The 18,572-nt window shown below is 43.3% G+C and overlaps 2 protein-coding genes across 2 annotated transcripts; one reads left to right on the top strand and one right to left on the bottom strand.

Annotated features, from left to right (window-relative positions):
* Positions 1-2,752: 2,752 nt before the first annotated feature.
* On the bottom strand, positions 2,753-9,366 carry LOC108935947 (ubiquitin-conjugating enzyme E2 L3-like). Its single transcript, XM_029252992.1, has 4 exons — positions 8,998-9,366; positions 4,061-4,156; positions 3,544-3,730; positions 2,753-3,376 (listed from the first exon to the last, which is right to left on the bottom strand). The coding sequence occupies exons 1-4, from the start codon at positions 9,022-9,024 to the stop codon at positions 3,222-3,224; spliced, it is 465 nt and encodes a 154-aa protein (XP_029108825.1). The 5' UTR covers positions 9,025-9,366; the 3' UTR covers positions 2,753-3,221.
* A 1,944-nt stretch (positions 9,367-11,310) lies between these two features.
* Positions 11,311-17,185, top strand: sdf2l1 (stromal cell-derived factor 2-like 1). Its single transcript, XM_018748737.2, has 3 exons — positions 11,311-11,566; positions 15,266-15,462; positions 16,019-17,185. Exons 1-3 carry the CDS (start codon positions 11,398-11,400, stop codon positions 16,295-16,297), a joined length of 645 nt encoding a protein of 214 aa, XP_018604253.1. The 5' UTR covers positions 11,311-11,397; the 3' UTR covers positions 16,298-17,185.
* Positions 17,186-18,572: the final 1,387 nt, after the last annotated feature.

Genomic DNA, 18,572 nt, shown 5'->3' with positions numbered 1-18,572 from the left:
ACCTTGCTCAAGGGTACAACAGCCAGAGGTGGGATTCAAACCTGTTACCTTTGGGTCCAAAGGTAACAACTCCAACCGCTACATTACCAGCTGCCTTCTTTAAGGAATTCTTTCATTCTTTTCAGGGTAAGAGCTGCATTTTTTTCTGTTTTGGTCTATGTCACAAAATCACCTCTGATCTAGAGATCTTCCCTTCTAAGGCATGTGTTAAAACTGACATCAACATTAATTAAGCTGAATTTTAAGATCACTTTGTGCCACAGGTGATGTAGGGTCATATTTAGACCACAGTTTGTGTTGTACCCACCCAGAGAAGACCCTAGCTTTAGGATTTTAGTTTTCCCTCTGTAGCCTTCATATACATTTATTCAGTTGACACTTCTGTTCGAAGCAACTTGTCATGTTAAGCTACTTACAATTATTTACCCATTCATACAGCTGGGTACTTTTATTGGTAAGTACCTTACTTAAGGCTAGAGCTGGAGGTTGCATTCAAACCTGTGACCTTGGGGGCCAAAGGCAGCAGCTTTAACTACTATCCTACCAGATGCCATAAGGGCCACTGAAGAACTGTAGTAAATGCGTTTCATTTCAATTTACTCAAAGATCGTACTGTTGGCAAGATGAGGTGATGCGGAAGAGAAAATTCACACGGGACAGCTGGTAGCGTAGTGGTTAGAGCAACTGCCTTTGGACCCAAAGGTTGCAGGTTCGAGCCTCACCTCTGGCTGTAGTACCTGTAAAAATTACCCAGCTGTATAAATAGGTTAAAAAAAAATTACCTTAATGTTGTAAGTTGCTTTGGAGAAAAGTGTCAGCTAAATGAATAAATGTAAATTCTAGGTACTTTGGGCAACAGCCGGAGTACTCAAGAGGGGTATCAGGCTGCTGTTATGTCTGTGAGCCGACCACAGAACACCGTCAGTGTCTCTCCAAATAGAAGGCAAAACAACTTCAACAGCATCGCAGTTACAGCCGGAAAACTTCATTTTCTTCTTCATTCTTTCTCTTTTCCGACTTGACGGACTCGCCAGGTGGCGCTCGCGGGCTGTGCGAACGCGTGTGTTATGGGGCCCCCCGGCCGCCAGGGGGCGCTATGCAGGCGGTTATTTTGGGAAGGTCCGCATCCGCTTTTTTTTCACCGGAGCGACTGCCTATTAATTAGTAGGTTATATTTTTAACCTGAATTAACTCGTCGTTGTTTACTTGTTTTCTGAGACTTTACGAGGCAGGAACCCGGTCAATCCAATGAACGACAATCTGCTCTCTAAGCAGCACACCGAACATTTAAAGCTGGAGTTCCAACGGACAAAAAAAAAACATATACACGGAAAACTAACTGGTATTATTTTATTACAAGTTTTAATATTAAGAGTAACCACATGAAACTGTGGAAGAGGAGGAGTGACGCGTAGAAAGCAAACCAGTAAACTATTAATCATTAAACAAGAGAGGAAAAGGAAAAATAAATGGACAAACCGATACAGCAATTGATGAGGCAATATTATGATCAGGTGGATGTTAAGCGACACTTTCGCGAATTTCGGGCGGGACCTCGCTGCTCAGGGTCGGGCCCTTAGGTCCATCTCGTGGCGCTCCTCCTCCGACTTAAGGGTAACATGTAAAATTATGTAAAGCGGGCTTTTCATTAGCCTATCTGCATTGGTTTAATCTATTTTGTTCTGCTCTATTTGATACATTTAGTTATTCATCATGTTCAATTCCGGGACGATTTATCGGATCAGTCGTGTACTTTTTACGTCGCACCCTCGTCCGTGTAAAACTGGGTGTCAACACAGCACGTGACACGTTCTCCAGAAACATCCGTCCAGCCACCACCCGTGGACTATCTCTGCCTTTTTTACTGTATGGTTTTGTGTGCCCGCTTAAGTTTACGTCACGTATGAAATTTGATTTATTCCGCCTGCAGAAGTGTTGCCTTCCCACAACTTTGAATGAAGCGTTAGTTTTGAAGCAGCTCTTTGACAATTCCGCCGCATGTTCCTTCAAACGAACTGAGACTTGTCACGGCGACATCAATGAAACGCAGTTCGAGCAGCACGTGCGGAAACCCATACCGAAAAGGGGCGGTGGGCGGGGATGTTCAGGCCAGAACCTCTCTCAGAATCACGTTTTGTACCCCGCCGCGGCCGCTAGGGGGCTCCACGTGCTTATGGTGGCAATGGAAGGAAGCGCAAGAAAACCACTACAGAGGACGGACGTGAATCTCAAGGTACATATATCACAAAACTACGGTTCATACCGACTGTTAAACATACAGGTGCCTAGAGACTGGAAAATGAGTAGGCAGGTAGGCAATGGGCCACGATGTAAGTTATGTTACCTGCGAAGTGGGGTAAAAGATGATACAAGGTCACCACATTCTTCATGTGCTCATGGGTCACTGGATCTGTAATAATTTTTCTCTCTACAACACTGGATCATTTGCAGCACCCTACAGGGGGTATAAAATAACATCCTGAAAGCTGGATTCAAAAATGTACTAAAACGATATATGCTTTAAAAATACAATTATGTTCAGGCACACGCTAGTTTTTTTTTTTCCCCTTTTTATAATTTTGGAGACATTGGAACTGGTAACATCAGTAACTAGGCTGTGATTTTGATTACTCAATATGTTACAAACTGAAGTTCAGGAAACCTTTAAAAGCTGGTTCCATAGAAAACAGCGCAACTTAAAGAGGAAAAAAAACACGTTGTGAAACCTCCCCAGAACATTTCTGCTTTTAGGTGTATCATTTACTTTTTTTTAATAAAGGTGCTTTTTTGAGATGGAAATAACACCAGACAGTGAAGAGAACTGGACCTAATTGTTCCTGGAAAATTCTACCATCTTTCTTTGAAAACTCAAAATCTGCCACAGAAAGTCATGCAATGTGTTTAACAAAAAGTTGAAACTAAATCATTGCCTTTTCTCCTTTCAGCTCCACCATCCTTACATGTTCTCTCTAAACTTTGCAATTTTTCAAAAAGAACAGAGTAGAAAGTTAGTAACAGCCCCAAGCTAACACAGAGAGGTGAGAGTTTTCTGATTCCGAGTCCTGCTTCAAGATGGCGGTGCGGCTGCGATGCACTGCTCTGGGTTCGCTAAAATGATGTGTGTGGGTGGGCAGAGGGGGTGGGAAAAGACAGGGGCAGGGATAAGATACAGGGTGAGGCTAGAGGGCAGAGATGCAGGCAGGGGTCACAATGCGGAGTTATTAGTCCACTGGTCGCTTTTCACCATGTTTCTTTGTAAACTCTTCTGCATTCTTAAAGAATTTTTTACGGTCCTTTGAGTATTCCTCTGCTAGGTCAGCCCTCAGTGGGTGCTCCGGCTGGGGGTCATTTACCAGTGCGATGAGGGACTGGATTACTAGTTTAAAGAAATAAAGTGAAAAAAGACATTACAATAACGATTATTTCCCCATCAACGACCACACAGAAATGCAAGTACAGACATAATTATGCAGACAATCCGTGCGATGAACGCAATGCCCATCGTCAATGGGTGGGCGGATATCTGGCAGCAGCCATGCCTACCTTGGTCAGTTTTGGTTGCCGGCTTCCAATTCTCCGCACTGATGACAGGCAGGCAAACCTGGCCCTTCTCATCGATGTTGGGGTGGTAGATCTTTGTTTTGAACGTGATCTTCGGAGGCTTGAAGGGGTACTCAGCAGGAAATGAGATCTCGATTTTGAAAGCTCCTTTGTCGTAAGGGGGGTTGTCCTTCGTGGAGAAAGGGCGAGAAAGTCAGTGATCATCTTCCACGTTTGTGACATTTTGTACCCTGTTGCCCATTTTCCAACAGCTGTGGTCCCTCCTTGACACATTTCTTCCAGTGCAGAAGGATGGGTGGAAATATCTATTTTACACCAATAAACGCTTTTAAAAAAAAAAATTTAATGTGGTTTTCATTCTTTGCAAGAGGACAAATGTAGAATAAGGCAAAAAAAAAAAAAAAAAAGTTTGTTCATGGAGTATTTCACATTAGACATGTGCTACCATCCAAAGTCAAATCCACCAAAATAAATGTGGAGACAAATAGAGAATACTTACAGGAACAATAAGGCCTTGCCAGTTCAAAATATTTGATTCATCAACTTGGATATGACAGAAGTTTTTCATTCCAGACTTACGGATTTCTTCAAGTTCCTGCAAAACAACAAAAGGGCCGTCCGCTGAAGGAAAGAACATCGGAAGCACAAGGCTGCCAACCTAACCAGCGCAGCATCAACCTGTTATGTGGCTGAGAGCAACACGGAACAGAGGGCAGAGCAAACTACAAGTTGGCACACACAAAATTTTTGGTTGCCCCGTGTCAGCTAAGGTCCGTTCCAGTTAGGCCTCTTTCTGGCTGGACATCACCCCACTGTACTCATAGGATGATGTAAAGAGAGCCGATTCCTTGCTTACACAACATTTTTAAAAAAATTCAGTATTTGGAATAATATTAAGGGGACTCTTGGAGCTAATTCACAATAAATACTTGGAATTTCAATAAGTCAGTCCCTTTCTCCCAATAGAATTCAGCATTTGAGGAAAAACTTCTGCTTTTTAAAATTCATTTTAACAGGTGTTTTTATTTTTTTTTTTTTTTTAAAAAGTGTTAACTAATATTCCATTAATGAAATGCAAGATTTTGAAGGGCTTGGCCCCTAATTATTTATTGGAACTCATCAGAATGTACAAGTCAGAATGCACTTTCCAATTACAAGATGCAGAATTTTTAGTAAGTGTAAATAAAAACTAATTAAATGTGCTGTAAAGCAGGTATGTCCAACCCTCACCCCTGAACATCTGTAAATTAACATGCTATGCCTGCCCCAAATGCTACAATTTAATTAGCTGAAGAACTTATTCTTTCAGGTTTTACTGCACTAATTTTGCAAGAGAAATTTCAATTATTTCTTTCATGGATGACTTGCCAGTGACTACATCATCCATCTCAGAATACAGGTGCATTTTGAGGGGCTGGAGAGGTTAGGCAGAGTTTTAAGATTGAGGTTCAGATCTTTGGTGTTGAGGAAGGGAAAAACCTACCGAACAGTTCTGCTATAACAGAGGGAGTACACTCATTCATCCATTATGAACAAGCCAGTGAAAAGCTTAAGCAAGTGGTTTAAGAGCAGTTTAATGGTTACAACAGCGATTCAGGACATGTGCAAAGAGTTGGAGATGTGGCAAGTGGCAGTAGATAAGGAAGAACTTCCAGATAAGTTTAAAGGATGAGTGTAGCTTTATGACATCCTGTCAAATTCACAGTTGTGGCATTCAAGAGGAAAATAAGCTGTTACCTCTGTAGGTGGCTTGGTGTCTCTCAAAGCCTGAGCAGTATTGCCTTGTCTGGTCAAAGTAACAAGGTAAAGTTACCCTTTACCAGGCTAGAGGAATTATTTAGGCTAATGCTGCTATACAGGAATTCAAGTGATCCCTGAGTTGCTGGAATGGACGCTGATGTGAGCAAAGGAATGAAATGAGTGCACCGACTGCAGTGGAGCAGGTAGAGTCCCAACTTCAGGACAGCATATTGGTGAGCAGTATGGCTTCTAGAAGAGCATGTCTGGGCAGTGTTCTGTCACAGTGACAGCTGACACAGGAGGAGGAGGTGCAAGCAGCAGTGGAGGAAGAGTGGATGGCTAGAATGGTGGGGATGCAGCAGCAGGAAGCACGGATGAGGTAGATACAAGCATTGGAACATGAGGTTTCTTGGACAGAGCCCCACTGTATTAAGTTCTTTGATCCAGGCAGTTTACAATGTGGGGGGCGCGGTGGGTTGGACCGGGTCAGACCGGGTCCTGCTCTCTGGTGGGTCTGGGGTTCGAGTCTCGCTTGGGGTGCCTTGCGACAGACTGGTGTCCTGTCCTGGGTGTGTCCCCTCCCCCTCCAGCCTTACGCCCTGAGTTGCTGGGTTAGGCTCCGGTTCCCCGTGACCCCGTATGGGACAAGCGGTTCAGAAAGTGTGTGTGTGTGTGTGAGTTTACAATGTCTTCTTTAGTCCATCCAACCTGTATAGCCAGGGAGAAGTTGACTCTCAGTTACGCACATTATATTCAGAGAGAGCAACACTGGAGCATCTCCTCAGCAGCTGCCCAAGAGCACTAAGAGAGGGCTGTTATAGCTGGCACAATGACCAGGTGCTGAAGGCTGTGGTAGAGTCTATCGTTGTGGAGACAGCACACAGCAGGACCTGCTGGCTGGCAAAGCAGGCCTCAGAATTTGTCAAGGAAGGTGAAAGACCATATTCAGCATTCAGTGCCAATTCAGAGCTCCTGCCGACAACACACGACTGGCAACTGATGGTTGACTGAGGAATGCAGCTCATTTTTTCCAGCCACCATCTCAGAAGACATCCATCAGTCAGACACTGTCGTTGTCAGAAGCTTCCAGGCAAGTGATCTTGTTGGAACTTACAACTCCTTGGAAAGAACAGCTGGAAGAGGCTAATGACAGAAAATGGCAAAGTATGAGGAATTTGTGGAGCAGCGCAACTCAAAGGGCTGGAAGGAAAGATGCACACATCAAATTAGACTACAGGAGTATTGGTGGGAAGTCTTTGTAGAGAGCCTATTGTGTGTGTTATCACAAGGAGCCAGAAGAGGAACCATATGAATTTTTTCACTGAGACTGTGAAGAGAACATCTAGATTGTTATTGATCAGGAGACGTGAGCAATGGGTTCAAGATACTACAACCTGCATGCAAGCCAGAGCCTGATCAACTGTGGTCGAGTAGAGGGTATCTGATGATACATGAAACACCCCACAACCCCAAGTAAGATCACTGATGATGTATCCAAGTGCATTACAAGATACGTGATATAAAAAAAGATACCTGAGCTAGCAAAAGCTCTGCAGTTTCCATGAATTTAGTGACTTGTTTAAAGACAATTTTCCAGTTCTAAATCATGAAATCTCACCAGTAATCCTAAACCTCACAAGATCACTGGAGTCACAGAAGCTAGAGGGCTCTCGAATGTAACCAGGGACAAATTATAAAACAAGTTGCTGGTGTAACAGCCAAGTATAACTAAACGTTTTTGCACAAAGCCTGTTTTACAGTAAAAATGCAAGAAAGCAAAGGGAATGAGCAACTTTCAGCTTTTATTTTATGATCAAACAATCATTTGTTACTGCAACAATATTATTACAACACTTGTTACTAAAAGAATCTTATTTCATCTTCCCTCTAAATCCTGGGCAAATTTGGAAAAACCAGACAGAGCTAATCAATAATTTCACATCTGGTCTATTTAGAGAATTCTTTAACTTTTTAGTACTGGCAGATTTTAAAACTTGTATGTTGTAAAGAAAACAGTATGTTGTAAACAGTGGCTTATTCTGTAGGGGATAGAGTTGCAGGTTTGAATCACGCCTATTCGTAATACCCTTGAGCAAGACGCTTACCCTAAACTGCTCCTGTAAAAACTACTTAGCTGTATAAATGGGTAAATAATTGCAGGTATCTTACTGTAATTCACTTTGGAAAAAAGCATTGATGATTGAGAAAAAAAGTGAAAAGAAAAAAAAAAAAAAACCCTGAAAAACCAACTCTTTTTTTTTGCGTTGTAAAAAATGACGAAATATTCAATCACATTTCCTACTCTCAGTGGAAGTAAATGAAACTGAAAGGAAACTAATTCCTCCCAACAACAGCCTGTTCAACAACGAGGTTAATTCGGTAAAAAATTCACACATATTCGTGGTCCCCGAGTTCCGGAACTGTTTAAAATGCTCACGCTGGATCCGACGTCAATCATTTTGACGTTACATAAAGGCGCGGTTTCAGCCCGGGCAAAATCTAAACGGACTCAGTTCCGGCACCGGTGTCCCGACAATGCGCGCGCCCGTATGCGCATGCGCGGCGCATTCCGAGTGTCCCGGACACTACGCGTTCGGGGGGGGGTTGTGTTGAAATCACAACATGCGCGCAACAACATGTAAACTTCAGATGATTAAAATACATCGCAGTTATTCAACAAAAATGATCGTATTTGGCAGCCACTCCTTAGTTTTGTCTGCCGTTCTTTGACTCAGCTCGAAGCGCATTCTAATGACACTTGTACGTGACAGGATGCGCTTCCCTTTGTTTAAAGACATTTATTTAGGTGTTTTCCCACTTCGTTGACCTCATTCCTTTTAGCACCATTATTTGATGACAACAATACCTCATTTTACGTAGGCAGCCGAGTTCGGCAGAACACTGACTGTCCCTGTAAACTCACACAAAATATTTACAGCCAAAAGGGGAAAAAAAAAAAGGTAATAAATTAGCTAGTATGTAAATTGTTACGTAGGGTTGGTGCTGTTCTTAAAACATCTCATCTCAAACTATGCGACTTTATTAGATGCCGATGTGTGAGTTTGCAATCTCTCAGAGAAAGTGAGTAAGTTACACGTTAAACACGAAAGAAATATGATCGAAGTAACACACTACGCTTCCGCATTCTACCGACTATGGGCGACGCCGGTCCGGACACAAAAATAAGAGAACCGAGCGATTCCAACGATAAGATTTCACTTCCTGTGTGTCATTGAGAAGCAGCTAGCTAGCAACACACTCAACCAAGCAAGCCTCGCCATTTCATTTGTCTCTACGAAGACGACATGACAACAATTCGGTTAAAATAGTTAAAAGAATGAAATTTTACGAGGCCACTACTATATAGTGAAAATCATGTGTTATTTGAGAGGGAATAAAAGAAAAGCCCTCCATTCATCGTGAAAAGCCCGTGTCCTTCCCGGTCGAGTCCGGGCGGCCTGCGTTTGCCGGTGCTCCGCTTACTCACCGCCACAAAAGCTGTATATGCAATTTCCAACTAGGTAGCTACTAGTTACTTTGCGTTCAACAGAGCGCCGTCTCGTGAAGCGCTCACGGACACTTCCGGAGAGTTTTCACGAAAACAGTCACTCGTTGGGAGGTTCGAATGATGAACTGCGACGTTCCGGCTAACACTGACGCTTTGTTAGAGAGAAAAGGGTTGTTAAAACGATTTACCTTGTGCAGTCTCCTGCTCGCCGCCATCTTGGGTATGAACGTTCCCAGAATGCACGGCGACAACAGGGCGTCTCGAGCTCCGGCCCTTTGCAAAGCACTCACCGGTAGTCGAGGAGGTGGTTTTCTGCTGCTTCTGGGGTTTACCGAACGCTACGTGACGTAGTTGCTCGCGAACGGCGACGACAAGGCAATTTAGAGCTAGTACGGTCCAAAACAGGCTCGAAGAAATTATACTTATGCGATATAGCTTTATATCCGACGTTTGTATGGTTTTAGAGTCAAAACGAAATCAAAACGAAAATACCCCCCGCGGTTTCCCGAAAATCATGTGTACCTTCACCTTGTACTACTAGGTCGGTACTGCAGAAATGCCAGAATGTTCTGGAACGTCGTTGTCAGAACACATCTGGAATTGTATCAGATTTCACAAGCAAGCAGGAGTCTGAGTCATTTTCTAGTGTGTTCGTTATTGTCACCCACGTTTCACCAGATACCGCTTAACAAACCACAGGAAGAATATTATTTTGCTTTTCCTGCCAAAGGATAATTTCGTTTTGCGGGGATACATTACAGTAAAAACCGTTATTAACGTTTTCTGGCAGGAATTTTTTTCTTTCTGATTTCAGCTATTGCGCTCATGCATTTCATGATCTACTCCTTGGTAAATGAGAAAGTTATGGTCAGCGTGTTACCCACAGAATAGCCTTTGATTCATCGGGATGCTTTAGATATGTTTTCATGTTTACAGTACAGTATCAGAGGACACTTGAAAGTACAAGATGCATAATCTTCGTACATTTCGTTCTTCTCCCAGGTGAACGACAAGGGCGTCTCACGATTGTCTCGGTTTTGACGGCGCTGCGCACATCCTTTGTTTAAATCGGCCTTCCATAATTAATCAGCGGTCTAAATGTTCATTTTAGAAATCACATCTTCAACCTTTTATCAGTACAAACTTGATTTTCATTGCAAATGCACTTTGATCAAGATTTGAGATTGTATGGCCTGGAAAAAGAATATATTTGAGGTAGTTATGCAGTACAGACTTGAGCACTGCAGATCATCTGGATTATTTGAAATGGAAGCGGTTACAGCAACGCTTAGCATGGACTGGCTGAGACCTTTGAGATTCTGATCCCATGGTCATTGTTCTTCATTTCAGTATCACTCAGGGCAACTAGTGTGAAGTGTAGCATATGAAACAGTCTCTGTAATACTAATAGCCTTGTACATAATAAGAAGACTAAATACAGAAAATACACACTGAGCCTTGCTTTAGAATGATGTTGTAGATGCAACACCTGTCACTTGTGAGTAAAAAAATTAAGTAATTATGAATACTAACTGGGCCCATTTTGTGAAAGTCCAAGATAGTATAAAGGAAGTGTAGCTATGTAGGGCAGCGGTAAAAAGGAATATAGTGCACGAACATAGCATGTATTATGAATGCTGATTTAAGAAAGAACAGCTTGTGATTGATCTTGGAAAAATATTTTCATTTAGCTTTAAATTTAAAGATTTTTCTAGACATACGTTATACTGTAAGACTCTTAAATCAGACACCATGTTACTGGATACTTTGCATGCCACAAGTAGACAAACTAGTTTAAAAAAATATATATGTATTGCAATAATCATTAATATTACATTGTTAAATAATATTTGAATATTTTTTATATAGCCAAGATAAATAATTTATAAAGTGATTTTTTTTTGGTTTTATCTGGCTAAATCAAATCAAACAAGAGTGGTATTTTGTGGATAAATTAAAATATATGTTCTGTCCTCATAAATTCTTTTCTGTGTTCAATATATAGGAAAACATGGTGGGGATATTTTCACTACAGTGTTTAAGCAAACCAGTTAACGTGCCCCTCATAACTCCTTTGAATACAATTATGAATATTTTTTGGTCCCCAAGACCTGGACACATAGTACCCAAAGCTCATACAATAGAGAAAAATATTCTATGTAAATAAATAAATAAATAAATTAAATAAAAAAAATACGAAAATGTTAACTAACGATGTATTAATATAAAGACTAATTTTTAAGAAAATATTGCAACACTAGGTAATATTTCAGTACCAATAGGGGAGATTAGCAGAACTCCCACTATGACCCATGTTCTCCACAAAAGATTAACACCATTAACACAAAAGCCACGACAATGACAATAACACAACGGCAGGAACGGCTAAGAACCGGACAGCACGACGCTAAAGATTGTAGGTCACGCCTATCGCCATTACAACCAATCAGCGATCAGCATGTGGACCATTTACTTCCGTATACTCTACCTGTCAAGCTGTGATTGGCTGGTACCCCGAGTCCGGTTTTACACCGTTTCCTTGTTTCAGCTTGTCAAAGAACCGCTTCGCCGACCTGTTCTCGTTTACAATGAGGTACACGCGCTTCTTCATTCGGTTGGCTGTGCTAGTCTGCATTGCACTGAAATGCGAAAGTGGAGAAACGGAGTTTAATTATGTCACCTGCGGTTCCCTCGTGAAATTGCTGAACACGCGGCACAATGTTCGGCTGCACTCGCACGATGTTAAATACGGTTCAGGTAAGTTTTGGACGGCGCGTGTCCCTCGTCGCCGCGCGGCGTTTCAGTTCGTCTTGTGTGGCGAATCGGTTACGTTCCTACTAGAGCTTGAACTGTAGCGAAATACACCCGCGCGCGTTGCTGCCGTGTTTCAGCGTGACGCCGGGTGACAGATCGTCAGAAGACGGCTCGCTCTCCTCTTGCTCAGTTAACTTAAGTTTTTTTTTTTAAATTCAAAGTAAGACACCTGCTCTCGCCATCGTCGCTCGGAACTGCCGAACCGCATCGCTCGCTGTCGTTGTACGTATCGCGCAGCGCGTGTGTGTCGCGCTGCTGTGGCCCCACGTGTCGGTGTGGCGCCGCGCGCCGAAGCCGATGCGGACGGAGCGGCACGTGGCGACGCTCCGATTCCTCGCGCACTGAACTGTCCGCTGCCCCCGTGTTCCGTTCGTGTCGCCACTGACCACAGCTGCGTGGAAACGTCGTTGCCGCCAGAAGGGTTTCGACCACAAAGCTAAAAAGGAGCGGAAAGGAACTAGAAAGGACGAGAATTGCGCATCTTTCTCTCATAGCTTCAGACTGAAACAAACAGCCATCAAACATTCGTTTCGAAATCAAAAGCATTTTTGTGTAGAAAAAAGGTATGGGTTAAATCATAGTATAATTATTAGCAGCCGAGGATCAGTACTTAGCACCTGCAGAGCCAAGTTTAGACAATAATCGGCCGGTAACGCAAGTTTCTTGTATCAGTTTGATGCATCTGCTTCTCCGCACTGGGAAGTTTCGCCGCCTCTTGTTGAACTTTTCTCATTTTTCGCTGATTCTGTAGAAAGAGGTAAGATTCAGAAGAGCCAGTTGGACACTGCGCTCCCAAGATGCCTTGGTGATCTTCAGATTTCATGATGGTCATGGACACAAACAACCCACCCCTTCCACTGGCTGTTGGAGGAGTTTTCTTTACTCTGTCTGCTTTTATTCTTTGAGCTGATGCTTCTCTCAAAAACAACTTGTAGGCTTAGTTACTTAGTTATATACCAATTTGTACAGCTGGGTAATTTTACTGGAGAAATTTAGGGTAGGTACTGTGCTCAAGGGTATTATAGCTGGAGTTAGGATTCAAACCTGCAACCTTTGGGCCCAAAGACAACAGCTGTAAGAAGTGCTGTACCAGCTGTTTCTGAATGTGGGGTTGATTTCCCCCCCGCCCCCCCTTATTTATAAGAAAGGCAGAAAGACCATGACTGATGTTTGTTTGAGTAAAATTTTCCAAAGTTCAGTCTTCCTAGGACAGTGTTCAAGGGAGAGATTAAACACAACTGGACTTGTTTGGAAATGCAAATTGGCCTTATGTTTACAGATGGCAAAAGGATGTCTTCGGGGGGAAGCAACCCTCACTAAAGTCTAGCCTGGTGGGGGGGCTTTCAGTCGAAGGCGTTGGGTCCTCCAGCAGGTTAAGGATCCAGAACGTAAAAGCAGAGTCATCCAGGAATGACACAGCAAGATAAGTGATACTTAGAAGTGTTTCAAGGTGGCTGTAGTCTTTAAATCTTTAAAATCACCTTCAACTGATGTAATGCACTCATATTTTTCTCTGAGATGTCAGCTCAAAGTGGCTTTATTCTCATTTCAACCATGTACAGCTGGTACAGTGAAATGAAACAACATTCCTCCAGGACCATGGTGCTACATAAAAAAAGAAGCAATATATTATAATACAGTGGTATATTACAATATAGACAATAAAACCAATACATACAATGACCAAAAGCTGCTTGTCCTGAGGAGGGTCATGGTGAACTGGAGCCTAACGTGGCAACACAGGGCTGGAGGGGGAGGGGACACACCCAGGACAGGATGCCAGCCCATCACAAGGCACCCCAAGCGGGACTCGAACCCCAGACCCACCGGAGAGCAGGCACAGGCCAAACCCGCTGCGTCACGGCACCCCCGATATATAAAACCAATATATTACAATAAAATAAAAAATGCTGTAAAATATAAACTTGATTGGAAAAAAATTGCAAAGGGAGTGGAATGGTGATGAACGTTGTTTTCGAGAGAAGCGTCTCCTAAATGAATCAATGTAAAGTCCACGTAAAAGGCTGCGCAGCTTAGTAGAGTCATCCCAGTGATACACCGATTCGAATTATGGCGATAAACTTCATGTAGTTTCATTTCATACTCCTACATTAAGTTACGAGGCATTTCTTTGCATTTACAAGGACTGAATTTGGATTTTGCATGCCTCCCAACACCTGAGCGGCATGACACCTTTACATTTACGCTTATTTATATAGCAGATGCTTTTCTCCAATTACAATACTCTGTAATACTGTATTTAAACGACATCTTTTTCATCCAAGGTGACTTACGGTGCTAGATACATGATACTAAACTCCCCGCTATCACTCATCCATCTCTATAGCAGAGCAAAACACACACACACACACACACAAAATGAGCCAAGTTGGAATAACTGATTTCCCTGAAACACGAACATGGAGGGAACACGCAAAGTCCACACACACTGAGCAGGAATCGAACCCGTGTCAAATAGCGCAGCCCAGGTGCTGTGAGACACCATGTTGACTTGTTTGGTGACTGTGATTCATTTGCATTCATTTCTTTTTTTTTATCAATTAAAGGCTGAATCAGTACATAAAGAGTATGATGTTAATGTATTTTTTTCTTTGGGAGACCTCAAGTGTACGGTAAATAATTATGGGATATAATAGGTGTAAAAGCTTGATGAGTGTAGGTGGACAGAAAGATGGTGTAAGAGAGTAATTAATGAAGTGAAAACGCCTTCTTATGTTACATTGTCATATTCGTGTTTATTTGATACAGCAGTGTCCATTGTTATGTGATTTGCTGATATTTCAGTGTGCATGGTCTCAGTTTTATGGCTCATGTTTTTCACCGTTGCAAGTTATGTTAATCAGGTTTTTGAGTTACGAGAGTTCGTGTTTTACGAACAGTTTTTCATGAACGCGTTACCTTAAGGTGGAGAAAGAACACTGATTGTTGGGTACCAGTAATTGTTCAGTCCCTTTTTCCACACGAAATAGCGCGGTGGCGAATGCGGGGCGAACATACACACGTCACACAGACTGAGCGCGGACCAAACTGGCGTTCTCTCGTACCGTCGGATGGCAGTGAGAGATTTGCAAAATAATCCATCCCCCCCAAAAAAAAAAAAGAAAGAAAAGGGAAACCTCCGGCGGCGGCACGGTGGCGCAGCGAGTAGTGCTGCTGTCTCACAGCGCCTGGGTGGTGCGAGAGGACGTGGGTTCGATTCATCCTCAGTCCGTGTAGAGTTTGCATGTTCTCCCCGTGTCTGTGTGGAATTCCTCCGGGTGCTCTGGTTTCCTCCCACACTCCAAAGACATGCTGTTCAGGTTCCCCCATAGTGTGAGTGACAGAGAGACTGTGTGTGTGTTCCACTGATGTATGGATGAGTGACCGAGCGTAAGTAGTGTACCTAGCAGTGTAAGTCACCATGGTGAATAAGGTGTGTGGGCTGATTACACTACATAGAGTTCATTGGAAGGTGCTTTGGTGAGAAGTGTCTGCTAAATAAATAAATGTAAATGTAACCCGCTAATCAACTTTTAATAGCGGAGCATTGTTAGTGACGGTGATATATGGATTTTGGGACAGCACTTCTCGCCATTATTCATCAGCGGACGTGACAGCCGGCGGTGTTCCCGTTACCTGTAGGTAGTGGGCAGCAGTCGGTCACTGGGGTGGAGAGTGCAGATGATGCCAACAGTTACTGGCGCGTCCGGGGAAAGCCCAATGAGCCCTGTCAGCGAGGGGCGCCCATCAAGTGCGGCCAGGCCATACGCCTCACCCACATGAACACGGGACGAAACCTCCACACTCACCATTTCGCCTCTCCTTTGTCAAGCAACCAGGTAAGTGATTACCGTGTACGTTACGGTACCGCCGGTGTCGCCTTGCCGGTACTCGGCACGCTGCGGAACGACAGAGCCGGCTGGTAGCGTAGTGGTTAGAGATACTGATTTTGGATCCGAAGTTCCCAGGTCCGTTCCCCACCTCCGACTGCAGTACCTTTGAGCAAGGTACTTACCCTAAATTGCTCCGGTAAAGTTACACAGCTGTATAAATGGTTAAATAATTGTACGCTTGTATCTAATAATTGTAACCTTAACGCTGTAAGTGGCTTTGGAGAAAAGCGCCAGCTCTAATGAATGTCAATGTAATGTCTTTCTGTGCTCAACAAAAAAAATAAAGAAATTCTGCTTATTACTCTTATTCAGAATGACAAGTTTAAATTCGTGGAGTAAAGAGCAAAAATACGTAGCTGGTCACCAGTCTGCTAAAGGAAGCGAGGGATTGATCGTGTTGGAATTAGTAGGGAATGAGGAGGTCAGGCTCAGGGGTTGCTCTGATTTGGACCGATTGTGCCGTGGAAGTGAACCGGTGGCGTCTGGCCCTCCCTGCCTTTAGGAGGTGAGTGCTTTCGGGGAGAATGGGGAAGGGGACGACTTGGACGTGTGGACGGTGCAGTGCAGCGGCACCCATTGGGAGAGGGACGAGGCCGTGCGTTTCAAGCACAAGGGCACGGACGTGTTCCTCAGCGTGACGGGGGAGCAGTACAGCCATCCCATCCGGGGCCAGCGGGAAGTGCACGGCATGCCCAGCGCCAACCATCACAACTACTGGAAGGCCATGGAGGGCGTGTTCATCAAGACGAGCGTGGAGCCGCGCCATCGCGACGAACTCTAGCACCGGTCCCTCCTCCCCCCCCCCAGCCGTTATTTCGTTTACCCACATTGAAACGTCCCCTTGAGAGAACGCACTCGTTTCAATTTGACCGTAACGGTTTCAGATGTTTCCAGCTACCGTACACTGTAATGTCTAAACCGCCGCACGGGATTTTCGAGTTCCTGAGGGAAAACGTCATTGTTTTACAGTAACGTCCTGTCAGTTGATGTAATCCAATAAAATCAACTTTTTTTTTGGACAATTTTGTAACTTTATGTTTGAAACAATGTATCATTTCCAGGTCGGATTTTTTTTTTTTTTTCCTTCCCAACATTACTGTTCGGATTCCTGTTAAAATGTCAATTTATTGAACGATGAATCTGTTCGAAGCTATTCATTTTAGGTTTTAAAGTTGAATTTATTGATCATGTGATTTATTTATAGTTTGGGTTATAGCTATATTGTTTCAGAAGGATGCGTTATGTAATCATATACTGTAAATGAGATATTTTGGATGCTGTGGTGTATTTGGACTTGGGAAAATTACTTCCATAATTACTCTCTCATGATTTACTAGACATGCTTATTTATTTCTATGGAACAGCTTCTGTTGTAATCTTTCTTTGTTAGTGTTTTTTTTTTTTTTTTTTTAAGTTTATGAACGTGTTAATGTAGCTTACAAATGGAAGGAATACGGTAAATTCTGGAATTATTGCAATCGTAACACCTGAGACAGCAAAGTTTGTGTCTGATTTGTTGTGTCAAATGGGTAAAACTGGGTCCTCAATCTACGAATGTAATTGGGGCCACAAGCTTGTACTTAACTTGAGTTGTTCATAAATCCAACCGCTGCACCACAGTCAAATAAATGGTTAATAGAGTGGATCCCTCACCTTTCGAACTTTTCAGTAATGACCTTTCTGCCATTGCAAACTTTTTTGAAAATTGTTTACTACTTATTTTTTCACGAAGAAAGCTGACGTACGTGTTTGAGTTATGAGCCTAAGCTTCACTCGCTACGTCATTAGATAGTGATTGTGAATTATAAGTGATGCCTTATGCTTTTCACAAGGGTGGAGAACCAAAGGGCTGGTGAACAAGCTGTCGGTGATCTTTGGCCTTTTACCGCAACCGGTTTTAGACCCGTCAGTGAAGTGCTGCCTTTCCATCGTCCTTCACCTTCATGTAATACAGCTGCTTCCGAGATGACGCACAATAGTTTTCTGTGATTCAAGATAAATGACAAACTTGGATAGTTTTTTTTGCCTTTTTTTAAAAAATTTTTTTATATTTCTTCTGCTTTTATTGCGCTCGTATGTAATATTAGTGAATTCCGTTTGATGTGCAGGGTTTCAGAAAACGTGGTCCCGCAGCTGCAGATGAGCCCAAACCCTCTGGTATAGCGCTGCAGACGGTTCTTTGTGGGGCTTTCTTATTTGCAAGGTGTCGTAAATCCTTCTGCCGGGGGACTCGAAACATCCAGGCACGTGCACGAGTCTCCCCGGCTCACCGGCGGGAGGGGCTGAGAGAGCGAGCGAGAGAGAGAAAGCCAGTTCGCCGCATTGCCGTGTTCTTCAAAAACTTCCACTATTGGCTTCTCTCCCTGCGGAGCTGCCCGGGTAGCTGACTTTATATTTATTTATTCAGCTGATATATTTCACGTTTAGTTATTCAGCGGACACTTTTCTCCAAAGCGACTTCCCATGAACTCTATGTAGTGTTACCAGCCCACACAACTTGTTCACCGCGGTGACTTACACTGCTAGATACACCACTTGCACTGAATCACTCATCCATACATCAGTGGAACACTCTCTCTGTCACTCACACACTATGGGTGAACCTGAACAGCATGTCTTTGGAGTGTGGGAGGAAACCAGAGCACTCAAAGACTTACACTGCTAGATACACTACTTACACTGAATCACTCATCCATACATCAGTGGAACACGCTCTCTCTGTCGCTCACACACTATGGGGGAACCTGATGTATTTCAGATATATATCAGATATATTTTCTCAAAAGCAAAGTAAAACTCAGCGTTTACAAAAAGTGCACTTTACCAACACACACAGACACGCTTAGGCGCGAGATTCTCTTAAGTGCGGTCCCTTAGTCCATTACCACCATTTGTGTCGGCGCACATCATCGACGAGGAGCCCCTCGCCAGCTCCACCTTACATTCAACACCCAGAGTTCCAAGTTCAGTTCAGTGTATTTTTATAGAGCGCTCTTCTCACACAGCGGCCGACTGTACAGAACTTACTCGATTTATTCATGGGCTCGGTGCTTTCA

This window comes from Scleropages formosus, chromosome 6 (genome assembly GCF_900964775.1).
Source record: "Scleropages formosus chromosome 6, fSclFor1.1, whole genome shotgun sequence".
NCBI classification, from domain to species: Eukaryota; Metazoa; Chordata; class Actinopteri; order Osteoglossiformes; family Osteoglossidae; genus Scleropages; species Scleropages formosus.
Note: the sequence above shows the minus strand (reverse complement) of the source record. Positions and strands in the feature narration are given on the sequence as shown.